The sequence below is a fragment of the Cryptomeria japonica genome, chromosome 1, assembly GCF_030272615.1.
Source record: "Cryptomeria japonica chromosome 1, Sugi_1.0, whole genome shotgun sequence".
NCBI classification, from domain to species: Eukaryota; Viridiplantae; Streptophyta; class Pinopsida; order Cupressales; family Cupressaceae; genus Cryptomeria; species Cryptomeria japonica.
This window is the reverse complement of record NC_081405.1, coordinates 307,363,951-307,386,836: the sequence shown is the minus strand read 5'-3', so window position 1 is coordinate 307,386,836 and position 22,886 is coordinate 307,363,951. Positions and strand designations below refer to the sequence as shown.

The 22,886-nt window shown below is 36.7% G+C and overlaps 1 protein-coding gene across 1 annotated transcript in view; it reads right to left on the bottom strand.

The window, feature by feature from the left end:
- Window positions 1–22,886, bottom strand: part of LOC131026905 (vacuolar protein sorting-associated protein 24 homolog 1) — a 101,471-nt gene that overhangs the window by 20,961 nt on the left and 57,624 nt on the right. The window contains exon 3 of the mRNA XM_057956919.2: window positions 17,929–18,031. Within this exon, the coding sequence (XP_057812902.1) occupies window positions 17,929–18,031 (103 nt within the window). The remainder of the gene's footprint in view (window positions 1–17,928; window positions 18,032–22,886) is intronic.

Below are 22,886 nucleotides of genomic sequence, written 5' to 3'. Positions count from 1 at the left end.
ATACACTTTACTTTTGTCAATTTCACATATTTGAATATTTCCCTATGCCATTCCACAACCTTACAACTTTCTCTCCACTTTTTGGATTACTGTAAATAATTTCACTATTTTGCAGTAGTCAAGCATCTTCCTCTTAGCCAATGATGTTCATAAAGTTGGTGTAGTGAATGAAAATCAGAGCACTGGGGGCTAAGATTTGAATGCCACCAAATTTCTTAGAACCGATGTTCCACCAAGTTTTTGTGTATGTCCCCTCTTTTCCAACAAATTAATTAATAATATTATTAATAACAAATAAGAGTGTTTTTCAACACTATAAAATACATATTTTAAAAATTAAACATTAAAATATAAAATATATTGTGGCAATTCAAATCTTGGCACCCAGATTTAGGTCCCATGGGTCCTAAATGGTGGAGGTATATCTTCAAATTTGCTGGCTCATTTTCATTAATGGGTTTTGATTCTGCAATTTCATTTTCGAGTTCAAGTGGCCAAGCTAACAAGGACGAAACCCCTCGATAGCAAATCAGAGGTTCAGATGAAAACCCTTTTCTCAGATTGGGCAACTCCATTCAGGCACTGCAAGTTTGCTAAATCAATAATTTGGTGTCTCTTCAGGTCAGCTGGGGCAAATTGAAGGATTCATATCTTTTGCTGCCTATTAGTTTGTTAAATAACCAATATTTATTTGCAGAAGCAAATTTGGGCAATTCTATTTGCTGGACAGAAGGTTAGAACAATTTTGGCCATCTACAATTATCTCTGAAGTCCTGAATTGGGTTGTCACTCTAATATTGGGTGCTTATACAACATAGATACACACAAGTCCTGCATCCAATCGGCAATTGTTGTCCAAAACCAGGATATCATTGTACCAGTGCACAGCTTTAGGGCATACCACCACTCAAGGAGGAAATCGATTTCTAGAGGAGCACTACACTAGGCCCTAAATTGCAGGTCAGAACTGTTATTCTGCCAGGCGACCTTCAAAAGTATCATCAACTAAGATCTGATTGTCTTGGGCAGTGTGCTGAGGAAACCTGAGTCATTTTGTCAATCTATGTCTTGGCATGTGGCTTAGACTCTTCCAGTTTGAGAGTCTCTTTTCAAAACTCTGAATTGAATCTCTAAACAACAGTATTACTGTATTCAGATCCATAACTGATTTACAATTCAAACATGTATAAGTTTTTTCTTCTATTCACTATGTTCAAGTGTGACTATGCTTTAAATAATTAAATTGTTTTTCAATGATTGAACTCGGTAAATAACCCCTATAGTGTAAAAACATACAAAAGATATTTCGCTGTGATGGGAGCAACAGGAAAGGGGAGATATGTTTTCGAGATGGATTTTTTTGGAGAGCTCTTTTAAAGGGATGCCTATTAAGGGAAAAAAAAAAAAAAAAAATTTAAATATATAGGAAATTCCAACTATTCATATGATAACATTCAAAAAGCCATTCATCATATACATTATAGAACCTTATTACATAATATTAGAATTGAATTAAGATTTCACTGAGAATCTTAAAGGGAAAAGATGAACCAATATGCACCTTCCAGTAATGTAATTTTGAATTTTCTCAATTAATATGCTTGATACAAGTGCACAAAATTACGCACATAAAGCAAAATTAGGACAATAATAATTTTCCACATTAACCCTTTGAGGATAGTAAAGTAGATTTCAAATCTAAGTAAATTTTAGGAACATAGCAAGATATAAATTAACACATCTAAGAACAAGAATGAAGAAGAATAGAAGAATAATATATAGGAAAGAAAAAACACCAATATATGTGGAGAAAACCCTTTTGGGTAAAACACCACACTCCAAAGTACCAATCCAATACATATTAATCTACAACAAAAAACATGTTGCACAACACTTGTAGGCTAAGAGCCTTAAAATTGAGATCCATATCTTTCTCCACTGGAGGAAATTCGACAACATACACTGAAATGAAAAACTCCTCATAGTATCTCAACTCAAACACCCAAATGAATAAGAAAACACCAACAAGGAAACCACAGACGGTTTTGGAAAACCATGAGCCAACCAAGAGTAGCATGGCATCCAAATCCATGACTCAAATTCCAGCACACTTATTCCATGATGGATCCAGCAGGCTAAAAATAGGTGTCCATCCAACACACCAACTTGGGCACCCAACTTTTGGCATTTACCTCCTTTGGAAAGATGCTTATGACATACATCATAGACTATCATAACGCTGGTCAACTCTTTTCAACTTCCTCTTACATGCTCTTTTACATGTGTCATAAAATCTGTCAATTATAACTCCTGCCATAATGACCTTACACACCACAAGATGCCAACACATAGCAAAACAATGACACCTCAATGTAGGAGACCTATATCTTCATATGAGGCCAAAAGCTCACTAAAGATGAAATCCAATCATCCTCCAAATGCGATGCCACTCTCTCACAAGAAGAAAAAATCACTACAAGATGAAATAGCAAGTACATACAAAAGTATTATAAATGAGTATTAGGAATGCATTATTAAGACATATTTTCCCAACAATCTTCCACTTGTCGAACACCTTGCAAGAGCAAGAGAAACTACGACAAAATTTGTGAGCCAACAAGGTCTACCATGCTATCCCAATTGAACTTCAATGTGCTCAAATAATGCCTCTAGCATTTGCCCTTGTTTATTTTGTGATTATGACTTTAGTTCTGATGACCAGTATACTTTATTCTTTTGCTGTCAAGGTATTCTCAAAAAAAAAATTATAACATCTAAAATCCAATTGTATATGGCATGATGCATGTAATATTTTCACATTTAGATCTAACAGCATTCATATTTTACCTTATCTCTATGAATATACACATATATACATTTTCAAAGATGGATGTTGATATCAACATGTTGCAATTCTGGATATTTATTGATTATCATATTTACATGTTTGAATGTTGTGTATTAATATAGAATTATTTGAATGTGATGATTATGATTTATATGATGTTGTACCCCATTGGATGATTTTACATGGCTTTGTCTGTGTGTGTGTGTGTGTAGGTATGCTTTAAGTCTGAATTGAGTGGGCAAGTACAAGGTTATTTTCCTGCCTAATTATGCGAGTCTAAGCTTATTTCTTCAACAATGGTTATATCAAAGATGTTGCATTAGGTCGAATGTGATGGCTAACCCCTATCAAGCTCAAATCAAGTGCGAGATGTGCCTAATGAGACCCCAAGCTGATTTGGATCCAAATCGGTGGCAATTCCAAAGTTCACTTGTGTTGTGGTTAAACCGTGATAGTGTGATTCCATTGTGATTGTTTATTTCCTAGTTGCATTCAATTAAAGTTCAAAAAATGAATCTTTGCATGGTAATGTTGTATGGTGCATTTGGGAATTGGGAAATTATATGGGCAAAAGAGGACCAGTTAACTACATTGAAAAGTTATATGTGATTGTTTTAATAAATTTAATTAGTTAAATGGTCTTTGTTTATAAGTTCAATTTAATTATTTATTTATTTTTGGAATTAAGGAATTGATTTGAACAGTAAGTTATTTTATATGAATGCTAATCGGGGAAAACAGAAAAAAAAGGGCAAAAGAAAAAGGAAAATGAGAAAATGGAAATAAAAGTGAAAAAAATGGAAAAGAAAAAGGGAAGGGCATTTTTCTCATCATTCTTTTATTTTTCAAAGCTTCCTCTTATTTTGGAAAATCCATGAAATTGTTGGATTAAGAGTTTTTCGGACTCCAATTGGATTGGAGATTGAAAGCATTGAAGTTGCATTTGGAGTTTGTGTGAAATTGCTTCTCAAAGATTAAATTGTTGGATGTAAACTGATCATTTTCTGTGCTCCAATTGAAGGTAATTCTCTTCCTTTCTCTTGATTATGTGGAAGCAAATGGCTTTAGATTCAATTTAAATTTACAGGATTTTGTTGAGAAAAATCACTGATGTGTAAACTTTTAAAATGTCCATTTTATAACCCTTACTATGGCAAATTTTCAAGAAATTGAAAAATGTGAATATTAGTGTAAAAGAGTGTTGTTGTGCGTGTATGAATCAAAAGAGTGTTTTTAGTTTTGGGAACTTTCACTTCTGAAAATGTTAGATTTTCAAGCATTCATTGGGGTTTGCTGGTTTTTCCTACCTATATTATTCAAGTAATTTCAATTCTAGAGCAATTTCAGAAGAATTGAAATGGGGAAAAATAATTCTACTTGTTAGTTTCTGTGTGAAATCTTTTGGGACCATGTTCAACTTGTTATCCCACTTTTGTTGTATCATTTTTTGTGCCACATCCAATTAGTGAATTGCGGCATATGAGGAACCTAGAATTGAGGTATGGAGAGTAGGAAGGAGTGGCTTTTTTCTTTCTATGGAGGATTATTCATCCTCTTTAGCTAAAGAGCCAAGGGCTGAGGGGTATCCATTTCACCAAATTCACCCTGAGCACAATCTCGGCCTCATCCCTTATGTTGTCAGAGCCTTGCACTTAGCAAGACTTGATCCCTGGTGGACTCATCAAGAACCTTGTAACTTCACCAACAGACCAAGGGCCTATTGACATTGTGACTTTTGAGTTGACATTGAGGAAGAAGTGGCTTTTGACATATTCCAAATCTGAAAGTGATTCCTTGGCTACAACAAGTAAACATTATTTAATTAACTGATAACCATAGAAATTCACGGGGTAACTAAAATGAACCAACATGTGAGTAGCAACATACTTAGAGTTCTTGTTCGGCTCAATATGATACGTCAAGGACATGTCACACTCAAGTAGAGTTAGTGGATGTCACTTGAATACCTCCCCTCATCTTGTGACATGAATTTGTACACAAAGCCATACTTTTGTGCCTTGTGATGACACTCCTTGCCTTCCTCTAGTATCCTCATCCTTGTCATTGGATTTTGCATTTAATGGGATATCCATCTCTATCCATGTGTATGATTGGATGTGACCTTCATTGAATATGCACTCATGCTTGTTTTGTATGCACAATGTTCGGTATGTGTGTAAGCCTTACTCCCTTGTTTGGTGTTTGTTTGTCACCCATTAGATTATCTCCTAGTATAGTGGGGTGGACCTATGAGTACCACATGGTTAGGTGATGCTCATCAAGTGTTGGGTGCTAGTGGATCTGTTGGAGTAGCATTGGATTGCATGCAAAATGAAAGAAGGCCTCATATTCTCATTTATTATTTCATTGTATCAAAGTGGTAAAATGTCTAATTTAGGACATTTGAGACGTCTTTTGTAATTGTAACTTTATATTGAGACCTCCTAAGTGGAAGGAATGTAAACTACCCACATGTGGTGACGATATGATAATCACTTTTACTGTGTATCAAAGTTGGTGTCAAATGTGGATGCCATTTTATGTGTCTCATCATTATGGCTATGTTGGTAAAATGAACGTAGAGCACATTTGGATTTGGGCTTAAAATGAACATATTGTGATAGAAAATAGTCTAATTTGCACGCATAAAGGTTGTAGCTCACAAAAGCAAAACACTATATCGAAGTACATCATGAACTACAAATTTCACCCAACCTATTATAACACAACTCTCACCACTAATCTCCATGGCTCTCCCAATTTCTCCACATGACAAAATGTAGAGATTATAGAACCTCCATGCAATTTACAAAAAGTAAACAACAAAGTAACAACAAATGACCACAAAACTACAAATTACAATGGCTCCATTTAAACATCTACTCCAATGTAATATGAATAGGAACCTCCAAGAAGAAACATATAGCCATAGAGTGAAACTGCAAACCATATCACATACTATATCCTTCTGCCAACACCACCAAGCGCGAAAGTTTTGACAAGTATGACCCCCACTTCAAAAACCCCAAACAAAAAAGCCTTAACAACATCCAACAATTCAACCACAAGGTCAACCACATCATCAATAAATCAATAAACAAACAAGGATGTAAGCTTCTCAAATGAAGGAAGAACAAATGAATATCCATTACCATCACTAGGGAATATGCCCAAAACCCAATGTTCCACAGGCGTTGGGGATGGGGGGACGCGGGGACGGGTTTCGGGGACAAGGGGACAAGGGGCCTAAGTTTGGGCACGGTGGTGGGGGGTGGTGGACTAGTGGTGCTGATATAGTTATACATATACTTATAGTACTTGAAAAACTAGTTTTGAAAAGATGTATAACAGTATAAGAATTACATTTCAAATGAAACTATAGGAAATTAGTAAAATTATAACATAGCAAAATTTGAAATACTAAATCTAAATACAAATATTTCTTGAATGCTAATTGCTAAATAAAATTTCACAAATGAAATTGTCAAATTGGAGATTTCTATTATATCGAAAATATGAATATTTGATGTCATATGAGATATCACAAAGTCTATAAAGATGATTACATGGTTCATCATTACAATGAGTAGCAAATACAGATACTAATAGCAATAGCAATAGCATTACAAAAGACAAAATGCCAAAATGTCAAAACTCAAAATGTAGTGAAGGGAGGCCTCTAATCATCTGCAAGTGCAAATTCCTCATCACTGGAATTGCTGGACTCCACAAGGTCAAGATCCTTCAAGATCACACCAACCAGCCCTGCATTCTAAGTGGTAGGATCATCCTCATCAATCTGTGCTGGCTCCTTTGGCTCTACATCCCATCGTGTCGCTGGACTCTCCTTGTGCACAAGTGTATTGCGGTCCATGAGATGCAAAGCACTGTGTACAACCACAAGCTTCTCTGCTCTCTTAGAGGTAAGTTTGTTCCTCTTAAGAGAGTGGATGAAGCTATATGTAGACCAGTTCCTCTCAAACGTTGAAGAACTGGAAACCTAGGATAGCAAACGAATAGCTAGAGTGGTGGTCAAAGATTTCAGACCATGACAATTCCACCACAAAAGTGCGAATTATGCTAGCATCTCTAGAATCATACATCTTCTCTATGCACCTAAAGAAACCCACCTTTACCTCATCATCCTGAATCAGTGTCACTCTACCGGTCTAGCCTTGTACCACTTAGGATTCAAGGCAAAGGCAGCCATATGCAAAGGAGTGTTCAACTAGTCCAATTTGTGCTGAATGATTGGCCGGATGTGCTCATTGTAGAATGCTAGAGAGGGGTCTTTCACTCACACAACAACCCTCATCTGGTCAAGCATAGAGTCGATGCACTCATACACCTCTCCAAGGTTAGGTGCATCCCCATCCCCATATCTGATGACCTGGAATACTGGAGAAATGATGGAGACAATGTATTTCACATCAGTCCAAAACACATCACTCTTCACTGTCTCCTTCACCCTTCTGCCCTACTCTGTCTTGGCCCCATCCCACCTATTCCACTCATTAGTCATAACCATGAGTTGCAATGCCTCTTGCAACTCAATCATTCTCTCCAAGAGAATGAAATAGGATGCATATCTGGTCTCAATTGGTTTCAAGAACTTCTTCGCGAAGTTTCTGAAGAGTGCATGTGAAGTGTGGTGGTTGCAGATAAACATCTGCACATCCCTTGCATGGCTGACCACTCCTCTAATCCAGTTAATTTTCCCTACATCCTTGAGTGCATTTGTCATGGCATGCACACAACATGGGGTCCACCAAATATGTCTATAGCCTGCCTCAATGAGTTTCCCTGCTACTCTACACACATGGGTTGCATCTGTCACTACTTGGACCACATTTTGTGGCCCAACCTCCTCAAGAGCCTGCCTAAGGACCTGAAACTGAAAATCAGCATCTTTGTGATGCCATGTACAATCAACTGCTCTAAGGAAGTGTGGATCCTCTGCACATGTGACCATGATGTTGATAAGTGGACGATGGCTAATGTCCGTCCACCCATCCATAACTATGTTGCACCCAAATTCCACCCAACATGCCTTCATCTTCTCCATCAAAATATTGATCTTGGAATGGCTCTTATCCAAGATCGAGGTCCTCAATTTCGTCTCACCTGGTGGCACATATGATGTTCCTCCCTTTGCCACCATAGACATCGTTTCCCTATGATAAGGAGATCGTGGCAACATGAAATGGGATGCCACTGGCAACGAAGAACCTGCCAATGGACTCATTTGTCTCATCTCTCAGCTGCACATTAAACATATCAGCTATGGGATTACTCTACGATGTCTGCAACTCGCGTTTCCCTATCCCCCTAGCCTCTCGCGATTGTGGCATGGCACTAGAAGTGGAAGTGGATGAAGGTCTAAACGTCATTTTTGTTGTTTGTGATGCATGAGGAGAAGTATGTTTCACTTGCTGGCTCTACTGAAAGGCTTCCCTAGCAGACAAAGTAGTAGGGATTGAAGCACGTGTGTCATCTGGAACGCCCCAAAGCTTGTTCATCTCAATTTTATACTCTATATTTTTAGTTTCCTTAAAAAAATTACAATGATCCACACATTTTCCTGTCCAAAAACGAAAGTGTGCATTCACTCTAGTGATGCTACCAAACCATTCAACCCCACAAATGTTGCACTTCCACTTCCTTGTTCCCCCACCTGTACATGATGTGCCTTCTACTCTTGAAGCAAATTGTCTTAGAGGTGATCTAGGATCATAAGCACCCTTAGCAAACTGTGCCAACAACTCTAAAGAGAAACCTATACTAGCTGGTGCACTCGCCATGGAACTAGATTGGGTTCCAGGATCAGCCCCATGGTCACCCCCCTCATTCTTAGGTTCAAATTCTGAATCATGTTCACTATGAGAATGGATTTCGATCTCATCCTCACTCATGTCATGGAAGCTCGTTGTGATAGTGACATTGCATTTCACAAAATAAAAAATAAAAATAAATTCAGCCTAGTTTAACAAATTGAAATTCAATTTTTGAAAACAAAATTTACAATTTATAATTTTATATTATTTAAAATAAAAATAATAAAATTTGATGTTGAATCTTGAGGGCAAAATGATGAATGATTCATTCATCATTTTGCCCTCAAGATTCAACATCAAATCTAATTTTGAGATGAATAAATAAATAAAAACATGTTTAAACAAACAAAGAATTGAAAATCAGAAAGTAAAACAAAAAAAAAACAAGAAAATCTGAAAAACTCTACCTTGTGCTTGAAAAATCTCTCCAAAATGTTGTAGAATGTTCTTCCTCCTCTTCTTCTAGCTCCTTCTCACTCCTCTCACACTTGCACTCACTCTTTTCAGTCCTTCAATCACACTTCCTCTTCAGCTTGCTGCAAAAAAAAATCAGACTTTGAAAATGTGAATGAAATCACCAAATATGGTGAATTTGTGTTGTTTTGGGAGAAGGGGCGGGGCCCACGTCATGTTAGGGTTACCCCCAAAAACCCCAAAAACCCCAAAAATCGCACTTTTTTTTATAATTTAATTTTTGCATTGCTTTTGATGTGTGGACGACGGGAGACGTCTCCCTGCCCCTCAAGAAATGCTTAGATGTCTCCCAAGGAGACTTGGGGACGTCCCCATCTCCGGTGTGTTGTGATGTATTCACACATCGCTCCATCACAAATGGAGACCCCCACTTTTTTCTTGCTTCCTAGGTTGTGTTTGAGTCTTTTGCTATTAGCCTTTGCATTAGAGAAGCGTAGGCGCTTAAAATGGCCAGGAGTCAAGTGAATAGCCTTGTGTGAAATGTGAAGTGAGTAAGTTTATAGGGTTTGCATGTCATGCCGGTCAATCAGGAGTCTAGCTAAAGAGTTGAATAAATTGTTGATAGCGTCAAACCAAGAGTTCAAGGTTGTAGGTAAGCTCCAATTGTTTTAATTTTCCCTTGATTCTTTTGCTTAAGAATTGGTGTAAGTATGAGTTTGAGCAATTGAATGAATTATTCCAAGGATTGAAATCTTGTGCAATGAAGTGATTAATAAGCTCATTTGTAATCTGTCTCATCTCTAAGTCTTCTCTAGGTTTTAACTTCAAGACTCACACTTTTGAAGCGAACTTCATGTTTGAAGGATATGGAGCGAACTTCATGCTTGGGAGATTTAGAGCAAGCTTCTTCATGTTTGGAAGTGGAGGAATGAAGGAAATTGCCTACTTCATGATCAAACACACAAGAGCAAGCTTCATGAGTTCACCATTTGAATCAAAATTCTTAATTCATGACTTGAGCAAGTGGAGTGAAATTCACACTTCATGACTTCACCTTTTGGAGCGAATTCTTAACTTCATGAGTAGATGATCTCAAGCTAACTTCATGAGTTGGGGTATTGGAGCGAATTTCACCTTCAAGGCTTCACAAGCAAAATGGAAGAAAGGGGATGAAAGAAATTTGGAATCACTCACTTCATGTTCAAGCAGTTGCACGCGAACTTCATGACTTCATGTTTTGGAGCGAAATTTACAACTTCATGACTTGCCTTCTTGGAGCGAACTTCATGACTTGCCTCCTTGGAGCGAATTTCATCAATGAGCATACACAAGCAAGCCTACATGAGCGAAGTTGAATGATAAAGGAAGGATGATCGCCTTGAATTGATTCAATGCCAAGCGAACTTCATGACTTTGTGTTTTGGAGCGAACTTCATGACTTTGTGTTTTGGTGCGAACTTCATGACTTTCTAGTTTGGAGTGAACTTCATGATTTCACTTCTTGGAGCGAAATTCCTACTTCATGAGATAGAGTTTTGGAGCGAAATTCCTACTTCATGAGATAGAGTTTTGGAGCGAAATTCCTACTTCATGAGATAGAGTTTTGGAGCGAAATTCCTACTTCATGAGATAGAGCTTTGGAGCGAAATTCATGAATAAGGAACTTGGAGCGAATTACATCTTCAAGCCTTCATGAGCAAAGTTGGGAATAAATGAATGAAACAAATTTGAGAATATGAACTTCATGAATTCAACCTTTAGAATGAACTTCATGAGTTGCTAAGTTGGAGTGAAATCCTAACTTCATGAGTTGCTAAGTTGGAGCGAAATTCCCTACTTCATGAGTTGCAAGAGTGGAGGGAAATCCTTACTTCATGAATTGAGCAACCCAAGCGAAATTCCTACTTCATGACCTCACAATTTGGAGTGAAATTTCACATTTGAAGCAACTTCATGAGTTGAAGTATTGGAGCGAACTTCAGGTTTGAGACTTTTGGAGCGAATTTCACATTTAAGACAACTTCATGAATTGGAGTATTGGAGCGAACTTCAGGTTTGAAGAGTTTGGAGCAGATTTCATGTTTGGAAAAGACAAGCAAACTTAGCAAGCAAGGCTATGGAAATAAGACTTCATGTGCACACCCCTTAAAGCGAATTTTTTGACTTCATGAGTTGCCACTTTGGAGCGGATTTTGCAACTTCATGAGTTGCCAATTTGGAGTGGATTTTGCAACTTCATGAGTTGCCATCTTGGAGCGAATTTCATGTTTGGGACAACTGGAACGAAGTTCATACAAGTCTACTTCATGAGTTGATGATTGGGAGCGAATTCCATTCAAATGAACTTCATGAATCAATAAAAGGGAGCGAACTTTATACAAAATGTACTTCATGACTTAGAAGATTAGAGCGAATTTCATGATTTGAGAAAATGGAGTGAATTCCCTATGAAGGTGAACTTCATGTTTGAAGGATCTAGAGCAAACTTCATGTTTTGAAGAGATGAAGCGAATTTCAGGAGTTGAGAAAGACAAGAGAACTTAATAAACAAGGTGATTGAAACAAGCTTCATGTGCACACCATCTAGAGCAATCTTCATGTTCGAACCTACATGAGTAAATCTCAACTTCATGAATTAGCATCTATGAGCGAATTTCATATTGAACTTCACAAACTCAACATGCAAGAATGAACTTCATGAATGGACAAAGGGAAGTGAACTTCATGTTCTGAGCTGCAAAAGCAAATTTCAAGAATGAAAAGCAACTTCAAAGTGCTCCTCCATGAAGGCGAATTCTCTCTATATGCTCTTATTAAACCTATATATCAAGTGTATTTGATACTTGCTTGTTTGTTTTGCAGGGAACGAAACAGGATACAAGGAGAACCTCTTCAAGAAGCTTCATCAAAAAACACAAGAACATCAAGGAGGAGAGGATCTCAAAGTGTTTGAAGCCTTTCACTACCTCAATTGCATGAAGAAGACTCAAAATGCAACTAGATCGCAGGAGTGCAAAGGAGAAATCATCCAACTACCTCAAGGCACTAGAACATAAAGTAAGTGTAACTTACATGATGGAAGGATGTTTTACAATCTCGAATTCCCTTCGAGAATCCAAGAATCAAAGTCAATACGATGAAGAGCTACATTTAACCAGTTGCATCACTCACGAGTATGTCGAAACGAAGAAAGATCAACCAAAGTCATCACAAGAGCTACATCGAGTACGATTGAAGAAGCAGATAATTTCAGAAGAGTTAATCAAAGTTTGCTTCTCATCATCATCATCCCTTTAAGCAAGCTGGATAATGTTGAGTATCAAGAAATATCTTCATGATGATGATCTTTCAAGCCTACAAAGTGCGAGTTGAGGTGGAATCCTAGTCATCGTCCTAGTCACTACCTCCACCAATCAGAGAAGTTCCACAGCAGCTCGTCTTGATTCAATGAACCTGACTCACCAGTGATGGCACAAACTTCGAGGCACCTACCCTTGTTATCTATTGGTCATTGCCAAGATGTTGTAATTATTTCATTGGCCAAATTGAGTTTGTTGTAACAAACCCTAATTAGGGCTTTCATTGTAAAATCTTGGCCATTGATGGAGAATCAATCCTAGTCGTGCATTGTAGATGAGCTCTCTATATAAAGCTCAAACTCTCTCATTTGTAAAGGTTAATAGCTAATAGTGGATAGTTCGTAGCAAATAAATAGGTGAAGAATAGAATAGCAATTAGAGTAGAGTAGGAGGAAAAGGTAGAAATTGTTGCCTAAGTTGTAAATGAACTCCATTTTCATTAAGTTATGGTGAAGTGTGTTGTTTCTTTACAATGTGCATGGTTTCTTGTTGGATCTTCATGTTAGATGATAAATAAATTAGATTGAATGGAGGAATTTGTTGAATGTATTCATGTGGAATCTGCCTAGTCCATACCACTAGCCTCTTACTGATTGTAAGCGTGCCTTGTGTGGTCAACTGGAATGATATGAGCTTAACTTCGAATTGTTCTACATTCATTTCTTATGTATTAACTTGAATGGTGATCGATGTTTGGTGGTATTGATTCGAATATCTTTGAAATATCCTTAGAAAATTGCACTAAGCTTGTGTCAAATTGTTCAAGTTGATGGTGAGACCTCGCTCAATAGGATTCCATCTAATCATTCACTCATCTTCCTACATTCTTAGGATTAGAATAGACTCTCTCAACCCCTCATCTTTTGCCATTTTTTTTTAAACTCCAACTAGTTTAGGATCAAAAGCATCACCATATTGTAACATCAGATTATCTAAGTTCCAGCAAATCAAGCATTCAGGCATTCAAATGTAAGTCCCCTTGTGATTCCAGCATAATCACATCAAACAATTGAGCTTATCCACATGTAGTGACCCTACATTCATGAACCTTGGAGTCTTCTCAAGTGATCCTTAAGCTAATCTTCAGCATTTGAGAGATTTTGTTCAAGAGAGGATAAGATACTCGGGTATTTTATTCTGTGTTCGCATGTGCATAAAAAACACATCAACAAGGTGGAGCACCGGTGGCGGTGGTAGGATGGTGGGAGACGTCACGTCTTCGTTTCCCTGTCCCGGAAACGTCCCCATCTCCAAAACGCGGTCCAAAAGGGGGGAAAACGCATTTCCGTGGAACGCTGCCAAAACCATCTCTTGTACTCCTCAAAAAATGTCCTCTTGAACAAACTTATGCATATGAGAAGTCAAGGAAAAATAAACCATGCAATGTATTCGGCAAACAAGTCCTCTAGAACTAGCATCCATAGCTCAAGACTCATTCCATGAGACAACAAAGCATAGAAAAGTTGAAAACAGAGTACATCTAAGTACCTGTAATGACCCTACTAGTTAGAGATCATTAGCCTGCAAAATAGATTGTTAGAATACAACAAACATATATATATATAGAAGTAATCTAAATTGCAATCTAACTTTAATATACTTAACATAATCACAACTTTTATCTAATAAAAAGGATACGATTGCCATACAAAAGTATGTCCTTAGGCGGCCGTGAAGCTCGCCTTCTTGGAACCCATCTTGGTTCCAAGCCCTCCAGGAAGTCGAAAGTGAATTCGACTCCTATCTTGAATGTAATTTCTTACATCCAAGCCCTCAGGAAATCAAAGGTTAATTCGATTCCTGTCTTGGGTGTAACCTCTTACACCCAAGCCATCCAAGGAAGACCCTATGTCAATTCCTTGCCTTGGATGATGCATCCCATCATCCAAGTCCTCAGAGGGGACCAACCAAATCCGTCTCTTCTTGGATGAACTTAGTCAACCAAGCCATATATATGCATATAGATATTCAGTATATACTGCCCTCCAGGGATTATCATAATCCCTCCATTAGGCTAAGGGAATTTCTTCCCTATAACCTTCATCATATAATCACATTAATATTACATTTTATAATTCATTACTGTTTTCCATTCCATAATTTACGTCTTCATTTACATATTCTTTAATCTTTCTAATGATCGTAAATATACATACATATTCTACATAGATTTCTATCTTTATTGCTACATTCATATAAGTAATCATCAGAGATATATGTATTCATAAAAATGCATATGTGTGTGTGTGGCACACACGTCCACACACATATATACCTTAAGACTTCTTAACCCCTCTTACCTGTACGCATATTGTAGCCTGCGGTTGGAGTTCGCACTGTAGATGTTGCCTACAGATTGGGAGGCATACCATAAAGAACACAAATGTTACTTCCTATAACTTGATAACAATTCTGATCTGATCTTATCAATGGTGATGTCACTAGATGCTTTTGATTCCTTCCCTTTATATCTCTCAATTTGAGGGAGAGGTCACACCTTTTCATCATGTATGCCCTTTGGCAAGAGACATGCCCTTTCACCATTAGCACCCTTTGAAAGAGTGTAACTCTTCATTATTTCTACCATTTGAAAGGGACACAACCTTTCATAATCAGATCTGCACTTATTATTTAAATCAAATCTGCACTTCTCATCACCAAATTATCCCCCCTCTCAAATGAGGTTTTCTTCTCCCTTTTATATATCATTGTTGAGGGAGTCACAACTTTTCCTTTCATGTCTTTTGACTTTTCATTAACTTAATTAATTTTTTATTTATCATATTTAATTATATCATTTTATATTTTAATTTTATTATTATCATTTATTATTAAATTCTATTTCAAAGTGGGGATATTATTATCATTTATTATTAAATTCTATTTCAAAGTGGGGATATTATTATCATATATTATTAAATTCTATTTCAAAGTGGGGATATTACAGTACCAAGTGGGCAGCACCTCTCAAATAGTTCTTTGTCAAGGGGATTGAGAGTGGGGAATGAGACTACTCCTCCAAAATACACCAAGCCACAATGACTCTCTCTAACAACAATCTCCTCAACAAGTCCATGCTAAAATAACATCCAGCTCTAAGCTCAATCTTTCTATTGAAACCTCATCAAAGAGTAAACATCTCAGCATTTGATCTCCGAGGACAAGAGATCTCCAACCTCACCTCAATATCTAGGTATCCATGAGCAAATAAACTAATCAAACCATGCTAACATTCAACTATCATGAGGATCCCAAGGAAAAGATCATTGTCCTCAATACCAAGAGAACTAACCAAAACGCTATCAAAGCTGCCATTACATGTCTGCAAAATTAGGAACTAACCATGACAACATGATCTAACATTTCCTCAAAGAAGATCATATTTCCAATGAATATATCATGCTCCAAAGAGCACTATTATCATGCCACAACTCCAACGTGTGATCAAGAGTACACCATGGCACAATATATTGGTGTAAAAAAAGGTAATCACCTAATAATCAATCATTATTAGGTCCCTATTCACACTAGCATGCTTAAGCTTACATAAGCCATGTGTTTTTTTGTCTCAAGTCATAAGCTTAAGACAAATGTTATGATCAAATTATATATTCATTAGGGTTTCATCCTTGTCATTATAATAAGGGTTTCCTTTATATTGTAATCAATAATTTTTTTGCATCTAATGAAATCTCAGGCTTCATAGAAAATCAATTGTTTTCTCTTGTTTTAATTGCAGGTGGTCTTTGGGGAGTTGTGGGAATACAAAGAGGGTCCCAATAACTGAACCAAAACATTAATCATTTTCACATGCATGCATTAGACCATGGTTAACATTTTCTTGTAGTCTTATTTACACATGGGCATACAAATAGACTCCCACCTGAAGTATGCTTAGAGCTCAATAACCTCATTAGGATTTGTGCAATGTTCGAACGTAATAATAGTGCTAAATAACTACAGACATGCACCTTACACAGTTTGAAAAAACTTCAATATTTTATTCATTCATTCCCTCATTTATCAATTACATCTGTGGAGTTTTGCAAGTTTTTTGCCCCAACATGAAGAACTCCAATTTCCATTTGGAAGCAACACAAATCACCCACATATGCACAGGCATGTAAAAGGAATAAGTCTTACACAATGCAAAACATCTGCACACTTGTCTACAGTCTACACCCTTTCTATCCTTGGCATCTCCTTTCTCCTTCTTGCAACTCTTCATGATCCAAAACACTCTAGCTAATGCCTTCAAAGTTACCCCCAACACTATGGGAATCAGTGCTCTCTCTCTCTCTCTCTCTGGGGTTGTTGTGCATTTCCCCATGCATTTCAGGCTTCAACTTCTCCTGGATACTGTGCACATCCTTTCCTTTGAGCACTTTTGTCTTGCTTGTGCTCTCTCTCATTGTCTTGGCCCCGAGACCCCTAGAAACACTTGTCCTGACTGCAGTGAGGTTTTGCCTCAACCCCAAGATGCCCTTGCATCATCCATTGCTCCCTAAACAAGAAAGGGAATTAAAATGAAATTCTGGACTTGAAGACTGTAAATAGTAAAGAACCAAAATGGAGAAGAAAAAGATCAACACTAGGCTACTCTGAAGAGTTGCTGCAGCAAGTCAGCTATATCTTGAGTCTTGACATTAATTCAGAAAAATGGGGTATTAACTATCAAATCCTTGCTCCTGTCAACTTATGAAATCCCTTCACCTCCTTTCAACTTATCAAATCCTTGCTCCTCTACAGCCTCCACATAAAAAATGGTCTATACTATACACATTTGAGTACTTCCATTATTCATGTTTAAAAATTTAAGATGAAGTCTTAATACATGTACCTATATGCTGCATGCATTAAGAGGCTTTTGAAAGTATTAAAATAACAACGCGAATGATAAAATCCTTAAATCTGAGGCTACTTTGAACATCCACATAGGGAAAACCTGACCTTTGCACCACCCCTCAATGTCCCAAAGGGATGCCCAGCTACGCACCACATGTGAGATTTTTTAAGGGTTTGGGGCTCCATCCCATATGGTCAAGGAACAGAAATTTGAATTCTTCTACCCCCCTCAATTGAGTTTCTCACAAAATCGGCAGTCTACTTACTTCTTGAGGTCATAACTAACAAGAGGTGAATTTCTGAAATTTGCTCTAAATGCCAATTTTCTGGAAACCATTAATGACATTTAGTGTAGACCAGCATATCAACATTTTGAAGGCCCGCAAGGCTCCCAATACTACGACCACTTAAAATGTATCAAATAATTGGGACCACAAACATACCCGTTCAGCATCAATGAACATTAAGTATATTCTAGAAATCAGTTCAATTGAATTCAACAAGAGTATTTTAGGTTTGTCTTTAACATAAGGAACTAGCTATAAACAACCGTGAATTTGACAAAAAGGACTAAAACATCAATCCAAAAACAAACAGAGATGGATAAGACTGAAAGGGGGAATTTTACCAACACTTTCTCCTAGGTGCATAGATATTGAATTCAGCTGTGCCCTATTTTCATATAGACGTTGCACTGCTCGTCTCGATCTTACAATTTCCTTTGCCAAAGCCTGCCCAAAACAAGCTGGTTTCCCTTAGAGAAAAATAAAAAACAAATATTTAGGTTCCAATAAATTAGAAAGAGTAATCAGAATAGAAATAGAATCAAAGAGTAATTAATAAAAAACAAATATTAGATTCCAGTGAATTAGAAAGAGTAATCAGAATACACATAGAATTAAAGAGTAATGTCATAGGATTAGATCCTGGGAGTTCAACCCAGTATGGGACATTAAGAGCAATAACAACTCATAAATGAAACATCATAGCAATGGGCATATAACCATGTAGAGCAACCACAGATTATATGCATGAATGTATCTTAGAGTTAAAACAATATATACATGTCAAAGCCAACGGCACATCACTGAGGCTAAGCTAATAAGCATAAACCCAAAACAGACTTGACTAAATTCACTAGGCATGAAGATCAAGTTATTGATAGAAAGATATTTCCCACTTCCTCTTTATTCCTCTTCCTCTCATTTCTTCCTACTTTTTTCTCAAATTGTTCTAAGTTTATGATTGGGATGGATTGAATTAGGAAAGGAGATCTTGGTGGAACCCCCTTTTAGGTTCAAGGAGTGTTTCTTAATTTCTTATTTTTATATTTTTTAGAGTTCTCAAAAGTCCCAGAAACAATCAAGGGACATACTGTTGTCCCTAAGATCTCAACAAATCCCCAGTACACAGAAAAAACAATAGGAACGTACTAAGGTTTTCAGAAGTTAGGAGGATGGCAAGATGAGAGCTACGTCCCTTGTACATATGGAAGTCTGCATCATAGTCACTAAGGATGACCAATGTTACTAGGCTATAAAATACATTCTTTTATTCAACATATATGCATTGTTTTTTAAACCATAATAGGCTTTCTAACCTACATAAATTATTTCTACGATACTTAGTACTAATATTCCAACTGAATTTATGATTAATATCAAGTTCCAGGCATTTGTAGCAATGACCTGCTGTGGTTATTTAAGGAAATTAAAAGGCAAATAATCTTCCTAGAATTGACTATCAAGACCTTAATTTGATCAACACTTACCATGAAGCTAAATTGGTTGTAAAATGTTTGCAGTACTTACTTTTTCCAAATTTGCAAGATGTTTAGCAAGAAAATTTTATTGAATTATATAGCAATATTGTGGTGAAGATTGATCCTTGCATACCCTACCTTTTTCAAAGTATTTTGTCGTCTAAGTATATTCGGAAGAGTGTATAGGATAGGGGACAACCTTGTTTAACTCCTACATTGCAGTGGATATTCTATAACTAGCATTGGTTAGTTCTGAATTTGAAAACTAAGCAATTGGTTTGCAGTGGATCTTCCTAGAATTGACTATCAAGACCTTAATTTGATCAACACTTACCATGATGCTAAATTGGTTGTAAAATGTTTGCAGTACTTAACTTTTTCTAAATTTGCAAGATGTTTAGCAAGAGAATTTTATTGAATTATATAGCAATATTGTGGTCCAATAGTGAAGATTGATCCTTGCATACCCTACCTTTTTCGAAGTATTTTGTAGTCTAAGTATATTCGGAAGAGTGTATAGGATAGGGGACAAGCTTGTTTAACTCCTACATTGCAGTGGATATTCTATAACTAGCATGGGTTAGTTCTGAATTTGAAAACTAAACGTTTGCATACTGTCATTCTAAGATCAAGCAGGATTTCCTGTTTCTTTCATATATTTCCAGAGAATTCCTCTTGAAATGCTGTCAAAGCTTTCTGAAATCAAGGAAGCTGTTAATTCTCAGATAATGATAAGCGAATTCTGCAGTCATAAAATAAATCCATCTGCAATCAAAACAACAGACCTGAGCACACCAATCTACAAACACATACTGCTGAAAATATGAACAGAAAACACTAACAAATCTGAACTGTCAACACTGCATCTATCTTTTATTAAAACCAAGAATAGTTGCACTACACTCAAATATGCTCTCTGTCATGTCCCCTTCTCAAGCATAAGTCCAATGAAGACCCTTAGCCTATTATTATATTTCCTATAGGCTAATGGGGTGGTGCAAAGGAGATAATTTAACTTAGTTGTTGAAAAAGTAACTTTAGCTTATTTTCCAAAAGGGCAGCTAATGTTTTATTTTAAAAATAAATGTTGTTTTAAAAGAGGAACCAAAAGCAATGCTAGGAATAGGATCTAAATTCAAAAAGCAATGCTAGAAATGGGATCTAAATTCAAAAATAAGTGTTTGGAGGAAAAAAGAGACAAAAAGAAAATAATTATTATTTTTCCTCAAAAAGCCTATACAAGGAGGAGTTGAATGGAGAAGGTTACCATTTTCATATTACCATATTCCTTTTCTCTGAAGATTGAACATCGTTCATCTTTTCTACCAAAAGACAAAATCCCTTTGGCAAACAATGGATTCAATGATGAAAACCCTCCTATTCATTTGAATGATTCCATCCAGGAATTATCATTGTGCTAATCAGAACAAAGTTTATCCAATTTCAGCTATTTGGTTGTGGGATTCCATTATATATTTCAGTATGTTGTGAAGACTTTTAGTTTTTATTTTTATTTTTTGTCTGTCCGGAGCTCAAATCTTTGTTTGAAACTTTGAAGCTATATCTCATGGTATTCTTAATTTCCAACTTTTATTGGTAATAATATTTTATTTCGTTGCCTTGATAGTGACCGTGCCTTTTTGGTACCAGCCATACCTTTTTTCTAAAAGAATGAATAGCAGCCTATGACTGCCATACAATTTTATGAGTAATGATTATGTATTATCTGCATTCGATGGTGCCACTCCTTATTATCTCCTAACCGCAGCCTCAAATCTACTCGGCCACTCTCATTGGTATTTAAGGGAATGTCACACCCAATATCTATGGCATTATTCCTTTAAGGGGATGCTTTAATATATTTTAAAATCTTTGCTGCGGCTGGAAAATAAAACGGGATAGCAGCCTTGAAAAGCTGCAATTTAATATTCATTCAGCTTATTATTCATTTCAAAGCTAAGTTGCAGGGTATGCAAGTTTCTCTTGCTGCACCACACCCAATTTGCTTGGGTCTAGGTTCACCTAGGGGTACACCCGAGTATGCCTAGGGTACACCCTGGACGCCCCAAGTTTCCTATGGGTACACGTGTGCATATCTACATGAACACGCAGGTACCTAGGGCCAAAAAGCGCCCAAACAACTTAAAAACATTTTTCTACCTTTTTTGCACTGAAACCCTAAAAGACCCCTAAAAGCATCATTTCGCCCTACACAAAGAACATTTTGCTCTCTTCACTCTCTCTTCTCGCATTTTGGCATTTTGGCATTTTGGAGGGACGCTAGTTTTTTTCGAAAGGTGTTTTATCGAGGAGTGCCAAATGAGGAAAGATAGCTTGCACATAGGAAATTTAATCATCTAATGTAAGCATTTTACCCTATTCTCTAGTCTTTTAACAAATTTTTTCAAGTGTTTTTTTTTAATAACCTTTTTTAAAAAAAGAAACAAGTCTCGCTATTTGTTATAATGTTTTTTTGATCTTCGTTTTGAACTTTTGTTTGTTTGTACATATTGTAGGCTTGCATTTTATTTATTTATTTTAAAATTGTATGATTTCTTATCATAGCAAAATTAGATTGCAAGAATGACCAGTGGTTCAAGTTTAATGGGTGTGGATGCAAACAAAAAATATAAAATTGATAAAGCATCTCCTTTATAAAGACATACTACGATGCTTGAACAACTCCCATGAGGTGAGGTATACCTTTGGAATTGTAATGAGTGTAAAACCAACTTTAATAGCTGGTATTATCGAGTGAGACTTCACTTTTGTGGCATTGGTGGGAAAGGGATTAGAGTATGTGAAGGGCCAAATAAGAAGGGGTTGTCAAACAAAAAAATTGTGGCATCCATCAGAGAACAAGAAGATGTTGATGATATGGTTGAAATTGCAAAACTAAGATCTCATCCTTCGACAAAAAAAAAATCAATGACTTTACCTACAAACTATCAACCAGTAATGGCCTCCTAACATCTTTTCTTGGAGACACCCTCTATCCAAGTAGAAGATCCCACTCCTTCCTGCAAATGAGGCCCATTGGACAAAGCATTTAAAAATGAAGCAAGAGACATTGTAGAGAAAAAAGTTGCACGTTGCATTTATGCCAAGGGTCTTCCTTTCAACTTGGTGAGATCACCATATTGGTAGGAAATGGTGGCGGCAATCAATACACCTGCTGGTTTCACAAGTCCTTGGTATGAAAAGGTGCACACCACCTTATTGGCAAGAGAAAATAATTTTGTAGAGACATTAGTTAAACCAATTAGGGATACTTGGATTAAAACAAGAGTTTCTATTGTTTCTGACGGATGGAAAGAATGCAAAAACCATCCTTTAATAGATGTTATTGCAATGTTTCCCAAAGAGGCAACATTTTTTAAGGCATTTGATTATGAGGGGCAAATCAAAGGTGCAAAATTCATTTCTAATATCCTCAATGAGTCCATAGAGATGGTGGGTCCTAAAAATTTTGTCCAAATCATTACAGACAAATGCAAAAATTTGCAAGGCTGCAAATGCTTTTGTTGAGCAGAGATATGACCACATTTTTCGGACACCATGCATCGTACACTCCCTTAACTTGGTGATGCAAGCAATTGGCACTCAAACAGAGTGGACAAAAGATATATACCAAGAGGATGAGGAGATCCAAATGTTTGTGACAAGCCACCATATGTCACAAGGCATTTTTAGGACTTTCTCGAGGTTCGAATTGTTGAAGGTAAATTTAATTCATTTATTTAATTTATTTTTAAATTTTATTTATGCCATCTTTAATATGTATACAATATTTTTTAATGTGTTATTAACATATTTTTTACATG